Genomic DNA, 18,588 nt, shown 5'->3' on the forward strand with positions numbered 1-18,588 from the left:
TGGCGGGCCCAGAACCTAGGGCTGATTGGGCACAGCAGTGCTGGGAGATACTAGCTTGAGGGTGCTCGGGGGACCATGTGGTGTCAGAAATCGAACCTAGGACCCCACACACGCTAAGCACTGAGCTACATCCCCAGCTTCCAGTGCCTGAATAATCACTCTATCTCCACTGACCGTGTGGACTCCTCTGCTGTTGTGATTATCAGCCCACCTGAGAAGCAATCAGAGGGGTAAGGAAGTTCCCAGCGCCTGGACACTGTCCTCTAAGCAGGGCAACAAAGGAAGGGGACCCCCAAGGCTGGCTGCCAAGTCACTTTGTCTCTCTGACTTTTGTTTCATATCTGAAAAGAAAGACAATAACCTCCTAAACTACCGGGTCCAAAAAAGGCACCCGAAAAGGAAGCACTCCCAAAGAAAGGAAGTACTAGAGAAGGAAAAGACAAGAAAAGGGTTTAAAAAAAACAACAACAATGAGGTCAGGAAGTGTGGGGAGCAGGGAAAGCAGTTGGTTTAGACAGGAAATGGAGGGAGGGGGTTGGGAAGAGAGGCCTGGGCAGACCAAGGCACCAGGGCCAGCCAGGAGCAGCTCTGGGGGGCTTCAGCAGCTCAACACTGACACTCCCACAGGCCCTGGGTGCAGAGTGAACCCCACCTACAGGCGGGCCCTCAAAGCTGGATTCTGTCTACAGGGGACCCTCACAGCTGGACCTCATCTAGGGGGGTTATTCTCACAGCTGGATCCCATCTATTGGGGGGCTCACAACTGGGTCCAGTCTATGTGGGCCCTCACAGCTGGATCCCATCTATGTGGGCCCTCACATCTGGGTCTGATCTATGCAGGGGCCCTCACAGCTGGGTCTCCCTTTATCCCCTCCCTCTTCCTGGGAGGGTCCCCTGCTGTTCACATCTTCTGACTTTGGTACTGATGCCTGAAATTCCTTTAAACAAGGAGAGAAAACATTTCATTACACAATCAAATGGGGGGAAAAAAAACAACAAAACTGCCAAGGGTCTGACTATGACAACACCTAGCTTAGGGCGAGGACGACAGCTCAAAGAGAAGAAAAGCATTCATGTATGCGGGAATCCAGGGTTCAAAACCCAGTACCACATGGTCGTGAGCACTGCCAGGAGGAAGTCTGGGCCTTGCTGGGTAAAGCCCCCCAAAATGATCAACAATAGTAACAATTAGCCTAAGGTTCACTTTAATCAGCTGGCTAAGTGGAGGCCTGGGGCCCAGTTGATATTTCCAGAGGAGGGGGAAGCTGGCAATTTGTTAAGGCCATAAATGTCAAGCTATACATAGTACATGGATAATAATTAAATTTAATACAGAGCAACAGTACAATGGGTAATGCACATGTCTTACACACAGCCAACGTGAGCTCAATCTGGCACCCCATGTGGTCCCCCGAGCCCAACAGGTGTGATTCCTGAGCACAGAGCCAGGAGTAAGCCCTGAGAACCAACACATATGTGCCCCCTGCCAAAGAAAAAAAAATTTTAAAAAAAAGGTTAAATTATTTTTATACTTCCCAGTGTCTTAATAAGTTCTTTTTTTTTTTTTCCCTTGCTTTTTGGGTCACACCCAGCAATGCACAGGGGTTACTCCTGACTCTGCATTCAGGAGTTACTCCTGGTGGTACTCAGGGGACCTTGCACGCAGCCTACCCGAGTCTGAGCCCCAACACCCCACATGGTCCCCTGAGCTCCGCCAGGAGACATCCCTGAGCACAGAACCAAGAGTCAGCCCTGAGCACAGCCAGCTGTGGTCCAAAAATGGAAAGAGAAAGACCTACACCTAATGAGTACTCCGTATGTGTACTGCATAATCAAGACATTCTGTACACAATATCTCAATTCACCTTCATAACAGGCCTGTTAATACATAGGATAAAACTGAAACAAAGAAAAAAATAAGGAAATCATCATACGCTGCCCACTGGTAATGGAATAAATTCAGGATTTTTTTTTCCCAATGTCAGAAATCGAACCCAGGGCCTGTGCTCAGCCATGAAGTCACATTCCTGACTCCTTGGACTATTTTTAGCATCACTGTCCTGCCGCTGTTCATCTATTTGCTCGAGCGGGTCCAGTAACACCTCCATTGTGACACTTGTTACTGTGTTTGGCATATCGAATACGTCACGGGGAGCTTGCCAGGCTTTGTCATGCAGGCAAGATACTCTCGGTAGCTTGCCGGGCTCTCCGAGAGGGGCGGAGGAATTGAACCTGGGTCAGTCAGGTCAGCCGTGTGCAAGGCAAATGCCCTACCCGCTGTGCTATTGCTCCAACCAAAATGTATTTTTAGTATACATTTGTATTTTGGGCCTACACTCAGAGGTACTTGGGGTTAGTCCTGGCTCTGTGCTCAGGGGTCACTATTGGCGGGCTCAGAGAGACTATAGGGGAGGGCAGGGATCGAACCCAGGTGAGTCATGTGCAAGGCAAGTGCCATCCCTTGCTTTGCTACTGCTCCGGCCCCTGGACTACCTTTAATTCGCAGCTCACATAAGCATGTTCTATGCACTTCATTGGAACGGGAGAGGTGCAACAGACACTTTAACATTGACTTGCCTGAAAGTTAAGGTCTGCCCGCAGAAATAAGTTGGAGCACTGGAGTAGAGAACCCCTGACGATTCCGAGTCGTTCCGGAGGGCTATGTTTCTTCGGCTGCTCAGACTGTACCCCTCAAAGCCAGTGGTCCACTCTTTTTGGAAAACAAAGACATACAAAGTTGTTGTAATCTTCAACACCGATATGTCAAATACAACTTGGTCCCTGTGGTCAGACACATCCCTTGTATGTGAAGGGACCCAAGTCCAAATGTCAGGGTACCCTGTGCCCCCCGTAAGTCCTGCTGGATGTAGCCCTGAAGGCTCCTAAACTGTACTTATGGCCCCCAGCTGTCCAGGCAGCAGCCAATACTGTACCCCTCTGCCTGAGCACTGAGCCAACTGGCCAGGTATCAACCACCAAGTGCCACCCAGAGTGAGCCCAGGCTCCCTGAGCACTGCAAAAAGGACAAAGAACAAAAACTTAAAAGTAAAAGAGACATACTCTGAGGGGTCACGGGCAAGGACGTATCCAATGACAGGGAATTGTGGTTAATCCCACAAATACGCAAGACCTGTCAATTTCTGCAGAATTTTGTTTCTGCGCAGCAGTCGGTGACACACCTGTTAATGCTGGCTTGGGGAAGCTGGGGCTCCTGCATGCAAACAAGGGCTCCAACCCTTTAAGCTATCTCCCCGGCCCTTTGCAGTTTTGGAATGAGTGACCAAGTGTTACCTGGGTATCTGAGTATCAAGATAAAAGCATATGGCTGGAGGGGTCAGAGCAATAGTACAGTGGGTAGGGCATTTGCCTTAAACACAGCTGCCCTGAGTTCAATCCCTGGCATCTCATATGGTTCCCCAAGCACCACGAGGAGTAATTCCCTTGTGCAGAGCCAGGAGTAACCCCTGGGCATTACTAGGTGTGACCCCCCCCCCAAAAAAAAGATAAAAGCATAATTGGTTAGGCTTATTACAACCTAATTGAGAACTAATTTTTTTGGGGGGCGGGGGCTTTTTGGGTCATACCCAGAGATGCACAGGGGTTCCTCCTGGTTTATGCACTCAGAAATTACTCCTGGTGGTGCTTGGGGGACCATATGGGATGCTGGAAATCAAACACGTGTCGGCCGGGTGCAAGGCAAATGCCCTACCCGCTATGCTATCACTCCAGCCCGAAAACTCATTTTAAAACAAGCACAAATCTCTCAGGAGAATAATACAGAGGAATCAATTCCAAATCATAACTCTTTCAAGGAAAAAGGGCTCTCAAAGCTGGTATGTGCCTCAAACAGAAGAGCACAGCAGGGAGGGCATTTGCCTTGTAAGTGGCTGACCAACATTCAATCCCTGACATCCCACTAGGTCTCCCAAGCTTGCCAGGAGTGATCCCTGAGCAAAGAGCCAGGAGTCAGCCCTAAGAAGCGCCGGGTATGGTTCAAAAAACAAAAACAGGGGGTCTGGAGTGATAGCACAGCGGGTAGGGCGTTTGCGTTGCACACGGCCAACCCAGGTTCAAATCCCAGCATCCCATATGGTCCCCTGAGCACCGCCAGGAGTAATTCCTGAGTGCAGAGCAAGGAGTAACCCCTGAGCATCGCCGGGAGTGACCCAAAAAGTAAAAAAAAAAAACAACCCCAGAAGTAAAGGCACATTCCATGTTGCTTCCATCCATGGTGCTTTCCCCTGATGAACAAGGCAGTGGGGACACAGCCAGGGACACAAGTGCAAGTGTCAAGACACGCTGTGCCACGGTAAGGCTTCTGGGCTGGGGGGCATCTGCATACCATGTGGCACCAGGGTGGAGTGGCCCGTCTGGGGGACGCTCCACGGACTCCACTCCTGCCGGCCATCTCCCCGGGCACACACTCGGAACTGGTAGTCCACATTGGGGTCTATGTGCAGCACAATGAACTCCGTCTCCGAGCCGACGTACACGTCCTCAAAGTGACTGGCCGTGCATTTGCGGAACTGGAGCCTGTAGTCTTGGGCTGTAAAGTCATCGTCCACCTAAAAAGAGAAACACTTCTTGAGACAGAAATCAAAACTTAACTTCTGCCAGTATCACTGCTTCACACTATTGAACAGGGAGGCCAGAGTAATAGCAGAATGGGGGAGGTGTTTGCCTTCTATACCAGCAACCCGGGTTTGATGGCAATCATTCCATATAGTCCCCCGAGCACCGCTAAGAGTAATTCCTGACTGTAGAGCCAGGAGTAAGCCTTGAGAACTGCCAATATGGTCCCAAAACAAAAACTTTTTTTTTTTTAAAAAAAGGAAAAAACACTGAATGGGACCATTGTGTGCCCAGCACAGAGGACATGCTGACGTGGCTGCTCCCAGAAAGGGCGTAGGAACATGCTCTCCACACTTTCCTTTCCTTCTCTGTTCTCTGCAGGTCCCCCAGAGAGAGCAAAGAGCCTCCCGAGGTAAGAGAAAGGATACACACACACCAGCTTGGGATGTGGGCAAGTCCAGAGCAGACCGCCTACTTTCCTTTTCTTTAGACCACATGCTTTATAAACACTTCCCCATTTGTTACAAGAAACATCTACTTCCTCTAAAAAATGACATAGAGGGGCCTGAGCGATGGTACAGCAGGTAGGGTGTTTGCCTTGCATGTGGCCGACCCAGGTTCAATCCCCAGCATCCCATATGGTCCCCCAAGCACCGCATTCCTGAGTGCAGAGCCAAGAGTAACCCCTGAGCATTGCTGGGTGTGACCCAAAAAAGCCAAAAAAAAAAAAAAGACATAGATTACATAGATTTTCAGAGATCACAGCTGGACCAAGGCACCAAGGTTGAGGAAGAGCAGCTGGTTCTTGTCAGGAATTGTCAGGAACTATTGATTTGAATTTTCTTTCAAAATGTGAAAATAAATGCCACATTCTGGGTGCAGAATTTAATGTAAAAATCAATGGGGCACCTTTGGCACCATTTAAGCTCCTTCACCGGTCATGATCCAGAGACTCAAAATTAATCTCAAAAGAGATCTATAAGAAGCAGAATTTCTCCCAGATCCCACATAAGACTGAGTTGACCTGGGGCAATCCAGCACCCACCCAAAGAGCCCTGGCAGCCAAAAAACTCCATGCTCCACAACTGCTACCATGCTCCCGGCCAGACCACATGGCTCAGATGAGCCTCATCCAGAAATTAATTTGTTGAAAAACTCAGGTATGTGGGTTTTTCAATCTCCAGCTTTCACTGAGTTGAGGGTGGGCTACCTCCTCCCATCTCCCTGTACCTCTGAAAGTCCGGCAATCATGCACATGTCCCAAAGCCACCACCCAGAATTTGACTCCAGTTCTATCACCCTGTTAGAAATTTTGGACACCTAGGAGCATGCGGCCACAATTTTGACCATGCGACATTTCAAACTCTACAACACTGATAAACCAGGAGTAGCACACCAGATTGGATGGGATGTAACAGAGAAGGCAACCAATCTCAATTAACAAAATGTAAACATAGAAGGCTTAACCTGTAACAACATCTCAGTCATCTCCTATACAAGGGCTTATGGGCTCCCTGGTGAGACACAGCATCTTCTCTAACTTTCTTCTATGGAAACATTTTTGGATCATCCTTTTACCAAATTATTTATAACAAGCAATGTAAAATAATTATTGAGGCCCTGCTATGGGGACAGGCTCAAGGGTGGTTGGAAAAACTGGAAATAATGGTGTGAAGATGCAATAGTGGTGGGACTGGTGTTCAAATATTGAATGTCTGTGACTAAACTAATGACTTAAAGTTATTAAAAAAGAAAAGGAAAATGGCCTGGTTTTTGATGCAATAATATTAAAGAGAAATATTAAAAATGCAAAGTTAAGTACCTCACAACCACGCCATTCATATAATCAGGAGAATTAACGTCCATAACACAGCACATGAGGTACAAGAACACAGCTTAACAGGTTGAACATATGCTCTGTGTGCTGGCACTGTATGCCTACCCAGCACTGCCCAGAGCAGCCCCCGAGCACCGAGGCCGGAGCAACACTGCACAGGGGCCAAACTCCTGGCTTACTCCTGGCTCTACACTCGCGGATCACTCCTGGCTGAGCTCAGGGAACCACACGGGACAGGACTCCGGGGACTAAACCAGGGTCGACCTTGTGCAAGGCAAGCACCCTGTTCATCTTATGACCTCCCTAGCCCTGAATCCTTTTTTTAACAAATAAAAGTTTGTGTGCATATTTTTATTTTAATTTTATTTTTATTTTATTGATATTAGCAGAGGCAGGATTTGATCCCAGAACCTCAACACACGCAGGATAAGTGCTCTGTTGCTGAGCTATCAGTCTAGACCCCAAGACTTCGTTTTTCATTTTTGTTTTGTTTTCTAGCCACACACTATGGTGCTCGGAATAATCCCAGCTTCGTGTGCAGGAATGACCCCTGGGTAAGTTTCAGGGACTAAATGCAATGCCAGGAACTAAACTGGTGCTTGCCCAGGTGCAAGGCAAGTGCCTGATCCCCTGTCCTATGGCTCTGGCCAAAAGCTTTTTTTTTTTTAATTAGTGAATCACCATGAGGTACAGTTATAGGTTTATAAACTTTCGTACTTGCATTTCAGTCATACAATGATCCTCGTACCCATCCCTCCACCAGCGCCCTTTCTGCACCACCAATGGTCCCAGCATCCCTTCCACCACCCCCACTTTGTCCCCTCCACTTTACCCCACCTCTGTGTCAGGGCATTCCCTTTTGCTCTCTCTCTCTCTCTCTCTTTTGGGGTGTTGTGGTTTGCAACAGAGGTACTGAGTGGCCATCGTGTTAGGTCTATAGTCTACTTTTACTCCGCATCTCCCATCCCGAGCAGGTCCTCCCAGCACCCTTTACTCGATGGTCTCTTCTCTATCTGAGCTGCAAAAGGCTTTATTTTTTTAACATTACATTTAAGAAAAGAGTTCCCAGAGGATGGAAGGCAGCTCAAAGGGCTAAATTGCATCCCTTGCATGTGGGAGCTCCTAGTTTAATCCCCGTCCCCAGTAGCACTAGGAACAACTCTAAGCATCAAGCCAGGGGTAGCCCCAAATACTAGTGGGTGTGGTCCAACATCCAAGCACGTAAGTTTCTGGCACTGTGCCACCACTCTGAGCTGATGTGTCCATGAACCACAGCCAAGGCACTGTGACTCATCTGGATCTGGTGTCTGTCTAAAATATGGCAATTCAGATACCAAATAGGATCTAATACACAAAACTCTTGGCAATATTTAGAATATGAAGAAACCATGCTTTAGTCATTTTATTTCAGAGTATTATTATTAGTTCCACACAGAACAGAAAAATAGCCCACACCCAACATTTTTTTTTTTTTTTTGCTTTTTGGGTCACACCCAGCTATGCTCAGGGATTATTCCTGGCTCTGCACTCAGGAATTACTCCTGGCGGTGCTTGGGGGACCATATAGGATGCCGGGGATCAAACCCAGGTCGGCCACGTGCAAGGCAAACACCCTACCCGCTGTGCTATCACTCCAGCCCCTCATTACATCTTTTAACTTTTATAATAAACAAATGGGGGCAAGCCTCAGTTCACAAAGAGTTAAGTTGGAGAGGAAATATTGCTCTGGAGATTTTTAAAAGGATATTCAAGTCTGGGGCTGCAAATAAATAGCAGAACACTGTCCTGTGTGCAGTAGATTTATTTACTGGCATTTAATTTATTGATTAAATAATTTTAAAAGAAAATACAAAGGATCTTCAAGGGTGCTGGAGAGAATATAGCACAGTGGGTAGGTGCCTGCCTTGTATAAGACCAACTCACTTTTGGTCCCCAGCATCCAATATGGTCTACTAAAAAACCCAGCCAGGAGTGACCCCTGAGTGCAGAACCGGGAGTAAGCCCTTAGCACTGCCAGGTGTGGCACAAAGGCAAACAAACCCCCAAAAGTGAAAGGTCCCCAAATCTCAAATCCATCAAGTGGAAGTCCCACGTACAGTTCTAAGTCACATACCTTACACCATCGGACTATGATACCTCCAGGTTTCTCTATCAGTTCTTCTATCTGTACTGGTGGGCGAGATGCTACGGTTCCATGCTTAAAAATGTGGTCTTTTACTATGTTAAGAATCGAGTCATCCAACTGAGCCGATAAACAGGGCACATCAACCAGTAAAGGCACCTCTGGTAAGCTAAGGAAACAAACTCATATGTTTATGTGACTCTTGACTGGGAGTTAAAAAACACAAAGAATACTTGAGATCAATCACACACTCTAAGGATGCTGAAGACAAATAAATAAAGCTAATGCAGAGGAGGTTTGCAAGAGAGTGTAAGAATTTTCTTTCCTCAGGGCTGGAAAGATACAGTACAGTGGGCAAGGTATTTGCTTTGCATGTGGCTGATCTGGGTTTGATCCAAGCAACACCAAGAATAACTCCTGAGTACGAGCCAAGAGTAAACTGTTAGCACCACCAGGTGTAGCCCAGAACCAAGAACTAAATAAAGTCCATCCAAAGGGGTCAAGGAGCGAGTAGGGCACTTGCCTCGCACACGGGACCCAGTTTCGATTCCCAGTATCCCATGGGGTACCTGATTCCTGAGCACTACAGGAGTGATTCCCCAGTGCAGAACCAGGAATAAACCCTGAGTATCATCAGGTATAGGCCCACCTCCACCCCCACAAAAAAAAAGGGGGGGGGAGGGGCCAAGGAGATGACCCCTTGCAGTAAGCCTGGGTTCAATCTCCAACAATGCATGGTTTCCAAAGTACTACCAGCAACTGAATCACGAGTAGCCCCCAAACACCGCCAGATATGGCCTCAAACCCAAAATAAATAAACTCAGGCCAAAGGCATAACTTTCTTACCTATCCAGCTGAATGTGTGAAGCCTTTTTGGTAAAGCTCCAGAGTTTTTCATTGTGTTCTCCGACGCCACCAAGGAGGGCGATCTCTCCTATAAACAGCGGTGAAAGAACACAGTGGTAAATGGTCACGTCACACAAGTTAACACAGCCATGGTAAGGTGTGCTGATGAGTCTCAGTGATGCCACCATCAAATTTCCAAAACTGTGGGTAAGAACGAGAGGGAAAAGGGGTGGGCACACAGTGCCACCAGTTTACCAGACATGAAAGTTGAATTCAAGGAAATCTGGTTTAGCAACCAAATTTACGCAGAGGTTCAGAAACTAAGGACTTGGGTTGTAGGAAAGCCAAAAGAGCTGACTCCGGCAAAGAGTATATAGTATGCCTAATATAATTAATAGAGAACATCTGATTAGAAATGACACAGCAGGGGCCGGAACAATAGTACAGTGGGGAGGGTGCATGCCTGGTCCCCAGCACCTTATATAGTCCCTCAAGCCCCACCAGGAATGATCCGAGCGCAGCACTAAGAGTAAGCCCTGAGCATTCTTGGGTTTGACTGGAAAAAAAAATGAAAAGAAAAGAAATGAAATGATCCAGTAGAACAATAAAAGAAGAAATGCTACTCTGTAATGGCTTCAAAAGACAACCATCTGCCGCAGCCTTCCACAGTGCTGAAGAACAGTACCAGCCCCTCTGTTCCATCTAAATGTGCCCCGGAGCTTCTCAAGGGTTTGGAGATTACTTGACTTTCTCTCACCAAAAGAAAAACAGAGTGGCTAGAGCGATAGTACAGCGGGGAGGGCGTCTGCCTTACATGCAGCCCATGTAAGGTTCGATTCCTAGCATCCCATATGGTCCCTTGAGCACGGCCAGGAGTAATTCCTGAGTGCAAAGCCAGGACTAACCCTTGTGCATTGCCAGGTGTGACCCCCCTCCCCCCCCCCAAAAAAAAAGAAAAGAAAAGAAAAAGAAAAACAGAGACACTGAATATGGCCTCAAAATCTTCAAATTCCGGGGCTGGAGCGATGGCACAACGGGTAGGGCATTTGCCTTGCACACAACTGACCTGGGTTCGATTCCCAGCATCCCATATGGTCCTCTGAGCACCGCCAGGAGTAATTCCTGAGTGCAGAGCCAGGAGTAACCCCTGTGCATCACCAGGTGTGACCCAAAAAGCAAAAAAAAAAAAAAAAAACCTTCAAATTCCATAAAATACATTTTATCCCTGGAGAGGGGAAGGAAGGAGAATGCACATTCTAAAATATTAGTGAAAAAAAAATAAACCCACCCAAAAAATTATCAGATGCAATAGTATCTATCTCAAAATAAAGCAAAGGATTGTTTTCTAAAGTCAAGTTTGTCTCAGTCCTCAGGATGACGGGAACATCATCCTGACCTGTGCTGACCTGTTTCTGAGTTTGTTTCCAAATACAAAGTCTCCAGGGAAAGACATTCTGTGTTTTGCTTAAAAGAATTTTTTTCAGGGGCCAGAGCAATAGTACAGTGGGTACTATAGTACAGTGCAAGGCAGTGAGCACTTGCCTTGCACGCAAGCACTTGACCCAGGTTCAATCTCCAGCATTCCATCAAGTCCCCTGAGCCAGGAGTGTTCCCTGAACCATAAAGTATTGCCCATGTTGCCCAAAAACCAAAACAAACAAGAACAAAAAAAAAATTTTTTTTTCAGAAGCAACGCCAAGCAGCAAATAAACACTATTGCCAGTACGACAAAAGTGTAGGGGACCGGAGAGATGTACAGTGGGAAGGACACTTGCATTGCATGCAAACAACTTGGGCTGGGTCCCCTGCACTCCATAATTTCTGAGTGCAGAGCCAGGAGTAATATAATAAACCCTGAGCTTCACTGGACAATAATCCCCTGCCAAAAAATAAAAGACCAACATGTAATAAATAGGGATAGATAGTACAGCAAGTGGGGATACTGTCTTGCATGCAGTCGACCGCATTCGATCCTCAGCACCCATATGGTCCCCCAAATACTGCCAGGAAATTCCTGAGTGCAGAACGAGGAAAAAGGGTATCACCGGGTGAGGCCCCAAACACACAAAAGTGTAGCCAGTAAAGAGGACATACTGTAATCTGGGACCAAAACCAGGATTTATTTCTAGTTGGAATAAAAGCCTTCAGAGAGATGAGTGCTCTTTCCTTTCTTCGTATTTAGGTATGGAAGGGTAGAGGGCACACCTGTCGGTTCTCAGGGCTAACTCCTGGCTCTGTGCTCAGGGATCATTCCTGGTGGTGCTTGGAAAATCATATTCAGTATCAGGGACTGAACCGAACTGAGGTCAGGCAGTTGCAAGGCAATACCCAATGACCCCTGTACTATCTTTCCGGCCAGTTTTCCCTTTTTTTCTACAGTCAGATGATCACTAACAGTTAACACTTACTGATCATCAATTCTATGAAAATCTTAAAAGCTGCTTTTCCAGGGCCAGAAAGATAGCACAGTGGGCGAGCGTTTGCCTTGCACATGGTCTCCCTGGGTTCAATCCCCAGCACTGCACCTAGTCCTCCAAGCCAGCTAGGAGCGATCCCTGGGCACAGAACCAGGAGTCAGTCCTGAGCAAACAAAAACAGCAACTTTGCACCTCATCTCAGCAGTCACTTCTCCATTTTCTTTCCACACCACTGCTGCAACCTTTCTTTTCATTTTGAGAGGGAGGCTGGCTACATGGGGCCTCGCTCAGGGGACCATATGGTGCAAAACATGCCCAGGAGCTCAGGGAGGCCTCTCCCTGACGATCCCCACTGCTGCAACATTCCAGTCGGTTCCTGGCACCTACCGTCTCTCAGTCTGTAGAACATCTTCAAATGACAGACACTGTATGGAGTCGGAGCAACAGCACAGCTGGAGGGCATTCACTTTGTTTTGTTTTGTTTCTTTTGGGGTCACACCTGGCGATGCACAGGGGTTACTCCTGGTTCTGCACTCAGGAATCACCCCTGGTGGTGCTCAGGGGACCATATGGGATGCTGGGAATCCAACCCGGGTCAGCCGTGTACAAGGCAAATGCCCTCCCTGCTGTGCTATTGCTCCAGCCCCTGGAGGGCATTCTCTTTGATCCTCTGCATCCCACATGATCTCCCGAGCACCATGGCATTGATCCCTGAGCACAGAGCCAGGAGCAAGCCCTGAGCATTGCTGGGTACGAGTTCCCAATGAAAAAAAATTTTTTTTAAATGATAGGCACTATGAGTTTTTAAAATGGAAATATTGTGTAATTCCACTCCCAAAAATACTTCAATAGACTCCTGATATGCCATTTTTTACTACACTCGTGATGTTACTTCTGCTTTTCATCATGGTGTTCCTCACCTTCTTCCTTTGTCTGCTTGATGAGTTTCTTCTAGCCCCGCAGAACTCCTTCCACAGAAAGCTCTCCTACACCTTCCAGACTGAGCTCAGCACTGCCCTGTTGGCCTCCCCAAAGGCCCTGGGGTCCCTCAGCCTGGATGTCCTGCCCACTGTTCTGTGAGCAGGGTGAAACCATCACCTTTTAATTTAATGTACCTGACAAGACTATGAAGGAAGAAAAGTATGTCGGTAAGAAGGAAGAAAGGTAAGAGCGGCAGCAATGCAAGGTATGGACACGGTTTAACCGTTCCTGGGCCAGAGAAACAATACAGAGGTGAAGATGGTTGCCCTGAATGCGGCCAACCCCAGTGCTAGTGGCTGTTTGATCCCCGGCACCACACATGACCCTGGAACACCACAGAGATGATCCCTGAGCACAGACCCAGGGGTACGCCCCTAGTACTGCTGGATCTGGCCGAAACCTCACCACCCCTCCAAAAAATAAAAAAAAGTATATGTTATGAAGATGCGTATAATTGACATTCAACTGCACCTGCCCTGGGAGACCTCTCTGTTAGGTTCTCATCCCATGAGCACACTAAGCACACACAAATCACAAGGACACTGCTGACAGTCTGGGAGACTGACAAGTGCCAATAGGAAATATTCCACAGTTTTCCTTTTTTGCGGTAGCATCTCAGTGTTGCTCGGGACCTTGCAGTTGCAGGACTCAAACCTGGGGCTCCCACATGCAATGCATGCACTCCAGTCCTCTGAGTCACCTCAGTGAGCAAGGCGCTTGCCTTGCACACAGCTGGGTGTGGTCCCCAAACAAACAACAAAGAAACAAAATTATGCCAGTGCCACACTGCGCTACTCCCGGACGCCCACCTTCATGCACCAAGTCCTCCGCGGTATTGACTCCGTGCTCTATAAGCTTCTGGCAGTCATCGAGGGGTTTGATGGTCTCCTGTTCGATGCTGTCCACCTCCTGCAGGAGGCTCACCAATCTCTCATCCAGAAGCTTTCCTAGGGTTCCCTTCAAGTCATTAAAATGCTGTTTGAGGACATCTCTTGTCTGTGATGCACTCTCTTTGATCTGAAAGAAACAGCACAGAAATCCAGTCAGAATTTTTAGAAAATACTAATCCCCAGGTATCACCCATAAAAAAAATCGCAAGGCACTACATATTCACTGATCAAACGAGTCAGGTGAATTTCCTAAAACTGACTTCGGGTGAAACAAAATAGGGACTCCTGGAGGACCTCGGGGACCATTTAGAGTGTGGGGGAGGGAACCCAGGTCTGCCACTACCAAGGCAAGCGCCCTGCCTGCCATATTATCTCTCCGGCCCCTTCTCTTGTCTTGTGCCAGGGATGGGAACCAGGCTCTTGCACACAGGAGGCATGTGTTCTACCACTGAGCCATAGCCAAGCTCTCACTGTTGTTCATCACTGTCACTGTCACTGTCCTCCCATTGTTTATCAATTTGCTCGAGGGGGCCCAGTAACATTGTGAGACTTGTTACTGTGTTTGGCATATCAAATACATCACGGGTAGCTTCCCAGGCTTTGCCGTGCAACTGTTGTTCATAATTTTTTTAAAAAAAGAAGATATTGTTATATTGTTATTATCTGCACAGAATAGTTCTTGGTAATTGTTTGTTTCAGTAAAACTTTGGGATGTTTCTAGTTTTTTTTTTATTCTGTTTTTGCCAAGAGATCAAACCCAGAGCCTCACAGATACACCAGCACCACTGTATGTGACTAAAACGACAGAATAAACATAAAATCCAGGGCTAGGTTAAATAGTACAGGGTTTAATGCGCCTGTGTCCCAAAGGGCCAAAAGACTAGTGTAAATGCTTTGCATGTGGGAGTCCCTGGGTTCAATCCCTGATACCGCACATTCCCTAAGCAATCCAACAGGACCTCCAAGGATCCACCAAGTATCCACCAAAAGTTACACATAACTTTTTCACTAAACAGGGAGATTATAACTATAAATCAGTTGAATTATATAAAACACATATTTAGCAGATATTTATTAGATTCTTATGGCATATTGTTCATTACTCTATGCTGAGTTTACCTTTATTGAGGACACTTGAAGTCTAAAATAAACCCACAAAGAAGTATCGGGGTCATAGGCTGGAAGAACAGTACAGCAGGTAAGGCATTTGTTTTGCACAAAGCCAACCCAGTTGTCATCCCCAGTATCCCACAGGATCCCCAAAGCCCACCAGGAGTGTTCCCTGAGCACAGGGTCAGGAGTAAACCCTAAGTACTGACACGTGTGGCCCCCCAAAAAAAACTAAATAAATAAAATTTATACTACATTTTAAAAGCAGAAGAGCAAAACTATTTCCTAGATGTTTATAATTATGTAAAAACAAAAGAATGCCCTTGTCCAAAGACAACAGAGAATCTGGGAAAGACATCTTATGATTTTGATATCTCACATGGGATACTGTTAGAAATGCAGATTCTCAGGGATGGAGAAATAGTGCAGCAAGCAAGGAGCTTGTCTTGAATTTGGCCTAACCAGGTTCAATTCCCCAGCACCCCATATGGTTCCTAGAGCACAGCCAGGAGTAATTTCTGTGTGTCAAGTCAGGAGTAAATCCTGAGCATCACTGAGTGTGCCCCTTCCCCCCCACCAAAAAAAGAAAAAAAAGAAAGAAATTCAGATTCTCAGACCCCACCATATGTACTGAATCAGAATCTGCATTTTTACCAAGATCCCCAGGGTGATTCACAGACCTTACAGACACCAGAACAAATGAAGACAGTATGTCTGACAACCGAGAGGAAATTCAGCAGTTGGGCACTACCAATGAGGCCCCCAGTTACTCTTTAACGGATACAGGAAGTGCACTGGTTAGGTAAAGTCAATTTCCTCTTTAGAAAGAATTCAAAACCCCCTTCAGCTGCGAAGGAGCCTGACAACCATTTTTTGCTTTTGTTTCAGAACCCCAGTAAAAAGGAAGTTTGTGAACTCAGAGCGGAGAGAGGTTCCAGGAAGAAAGAATCCACATCCAAACACACTTTCACTGTGAACTTGGTATTTGCTCTCCCTAACAATCAACGCTGTAAACTTGACAATAGGTCAGCATCATTTTCTTCTCCTGGAAGGAGTTTTATAATTTAAGTTTTATAATTCATTCAATCCAAGTTCATCTGCTCAGCCTTATGAAACTAATTTTAAACTGCTGACTTCACTGTTGAGTGAATGTCTTCATATCTGACGTGGTATCATGGTCAGCGTGTCAGCTGATGAACTAACTCTCCATGGCACTGACACGAGATGTTTGTCTGGTAGTTGGGTTGAAGGAAGTCAAATTACAGTGTTGGAACCTGTCTGACTCCAAGCACCTTGCTCTTCCCGCTTCACCCAGCAGTTCAGGACATTAAGACCTCTTTTCAGGGGGGATGGGGGAGTGTTTGGGCCACACGATAGCTCAGCGGCTGCTCCCAACAGTGCTCAGGGGACTGTGTTCTGCTGGGAATCAGATCAGGTTTGGATGTCTTAAAACATATACTATCTCTCAGGCGAGACATTTTTCGTTTTGTTTTGTTTTGTTTTGGGGCCATACCCAGCGATGCTCTCAGGGGTCACTCCTGGCTCTGAATTCAGGAACCACAGCTGGCACTGCTCGGGGGATGATATATAGGGCCATGGGAATCAAACTCAAATCGGGAGCCTGCAAGGCAAACACTTTCCTATCCCTCCAGCTTCCTCTCTCTGGCAAGTCTTAATTCCTGTACTACCTCTCCAGACCGCAGATCCCATTTTTACTTTATTTTACTGGTTTTGGGGCCATACCTGGCTGTGCTCAGGGCTAATACCTGGCTCTGCATTCAGGGATCACCCCTGGCAGGCTTGGGGGACTGTATGTAGTGCCAGGAGATCAAACCTGGATCAGCCATGAGTAAGCCAAGCACCCTAACCACTGTACTATCTCTCTGGCCCTGCAGATCTCATTAAAATGCAGGTATCACTTTAAGTGTTCCCAGGAAACCAGAGAGATCATTCAATGGACAGAACATATACTCCACATGTGAGAGGGAGGCCAGGTACCAATATGGTACCACATACAGTCCCCTGAGCACTGCCAGGAGTAATCACCAGCACAGAGCTGGGAGTGATCCCTGAGCACCATCAGATGTAGCCCCCAACCACTAAAGAGTTCCCAGGCAAACCAATCAATTATGTATTGACTGAAGACCTTAAAATATTCTCTTTGTATTAAGACTTGTGTAAGGGGCCGGGGCAGAGAATAGGGCTCTTGCCTTATAAGTGGTTGAACCAGGTTCAATCCAGCTTCCATCCCTAGGGCTGGGGAGACAGAACAATGCGTAGGGCACTTGCCTTGCAAGTGACTGAACCAGGTTCAATCCACCAGATGATCTCCCGAGCCCCACTATGAGTGATCCCTGAGCACAGAGCCAGAAATAAGCTCTGAGCACTGCCAGTTGTATCCCCCCAAACCACTTTAAAAAAATAGAATGTCTGACCAGGGGCCAGGGACACAGTGAAGGTGATGGAGGAATTGGGAGCCCCAGATTCGATTGCATGGGATCCGTGTACTAAAAGATTGGCACACCCACAATTACTCCTCCACTCTACCAAAAAAAAATAAAGCAGAGAGAACTTGGGGACCAGAGAGATAGTAAGATAGTACAGTGTACAGTGGGTAGGGTACCTGCCTTGCACATGACCAACCAACCTGAGCTCAACCTCCAGCACCCCTTAATGGTTCCCCAATTCTGCCAGGAGTGATTCCTGAGCACTGCCAGACATGACCCAAACGTGTGCGCACACACACACACACATACACACACACACACAAACACACAGACACAAACACAGAGACACACACATGCAGGAGAGAATTTTAATAACTAATCATGCCATTTAGCTTTTCTAGAGGAAAGAATGGTTGTGGCTTTAAGGATACAAATGATCTACAATTCGAGGTCTCAGAAAAGAAACTGCAACATACATTGTTTATGTTGGTTCATAATATGCTGAGCCAAGTTTTTTTTTCACTAAACTCTACTGTAATGGATAGTTAAAACTTACAGAGTTTCTACCGCAGTTGAATCTAATTCCAAAGCAATTATGTTTCTAAAGTTCAATCAAAATCCTGAAAGTTGCCAAATTTATAACTCAGTACTAAGTCACACAATATAAAATACACAAACCGTGGCTGACACTTGACTCCAGAGTTTAGTTACCCTGAAAGTCATAAAACCTGGGGGTTGGGGAGATAGCTCAAAGCTGGAGTGCTCTACAAGCAGGACCCTGGACTGCACTGGATGGTCTACCAGACATAGCAAGAACACCCAGCTCCATTGGGTGTAGCTCCCAAACAATCGTAAAACCTACTTGAAGGACCAGTCGTCTACAAATCTGGTCTGGGGAAGTAGCTCAACAGTTGAACATCCACCTTGCATGTGTGAGTTCTTAGGTTCAATCCCTAGCACAGCAAAATTTAAAAAGTAAAAAAAGAAATAAAAGGCCCCTGTAAGTAACATGTAAGTGGAACAGAGAAGAGCTTACCCACATCACAAAGTGAGGAAAGTCACTGAGAATTTGAATTCAGACTGACACATACTGAACTCAATCAGGACTCATCAATGCCACTCTATTTCCTTCTCTCTTCCAGTTAGGTGTTTTATTTGTAATGCTTATTTGAAACCTTTTAGTTATTATTATATTATTAATTTTTTGGGGGGGGAGGAACACACCTGTGGTGCACAGGTCTTATTTCGGCTCTGCACTCAGGGACCACTCCCGGTGGGGTTTGAAGAGCTCACATGGGGTATCAGGGACTAATCCCAGGTTAGCTGTGTGCAAGACCCAGCAAGACCAGCACCTCATACACTGTAC

At 46.7% G+C, this 18,588-nt stretch overlaps 1 protein-coding gene across 1 annotated transcript in view; it reads right to left on the minus strand.

The window, feature by feature from the left end:
- CRLF3 (cytokine receptor like factor 3) overlaps positions 1–18,588 on the minus strand; it is a 39,860-nt gene that overhangs the window by 9,023 nt on the left and 12,249 nt on the right. Inside the window, exons 2-6 of the mRNA XM_056126851.1 lie at positions 13,585–13,792; positions 9,378–9,465; positions 8,523–8,700; positions 4,343–4,565; positions 2,578–2,710 (exon numbers count right to left, since the gene is read on the minus strand). Of these exons, the coding sequence (XP_055982826.1) occupies positions 2,578–2,710; positions 4,343–4,565; positions 8,523–8,700; positions 9,378–9,465; positions 13,585–13,792 (830 nt within the window). The remainder of the gene's footprint in view (positions 1–2,577; positions 2,711–4,342; positions 4,566–8,522; positions 8,701–9,377; positions 9,466–13,584; positions 13,793–18,588) is intronic.

Source organism: Sorex fumeus, unplaced genomic scaffold (assembly GCF_029834395.1).
Source record: "Sorex fumeus unplaced genomic scaffold, SorFum_2.1 ptg000063l, whole genome shotgun sequence".
Classification (NCBI taxonomy): domain Eukaryota; kingdom Metazoa; phylum Chordata; class Mammalia; order Eulipotyphla; family Soricidae; genus Sorex; species Sorex fumeus.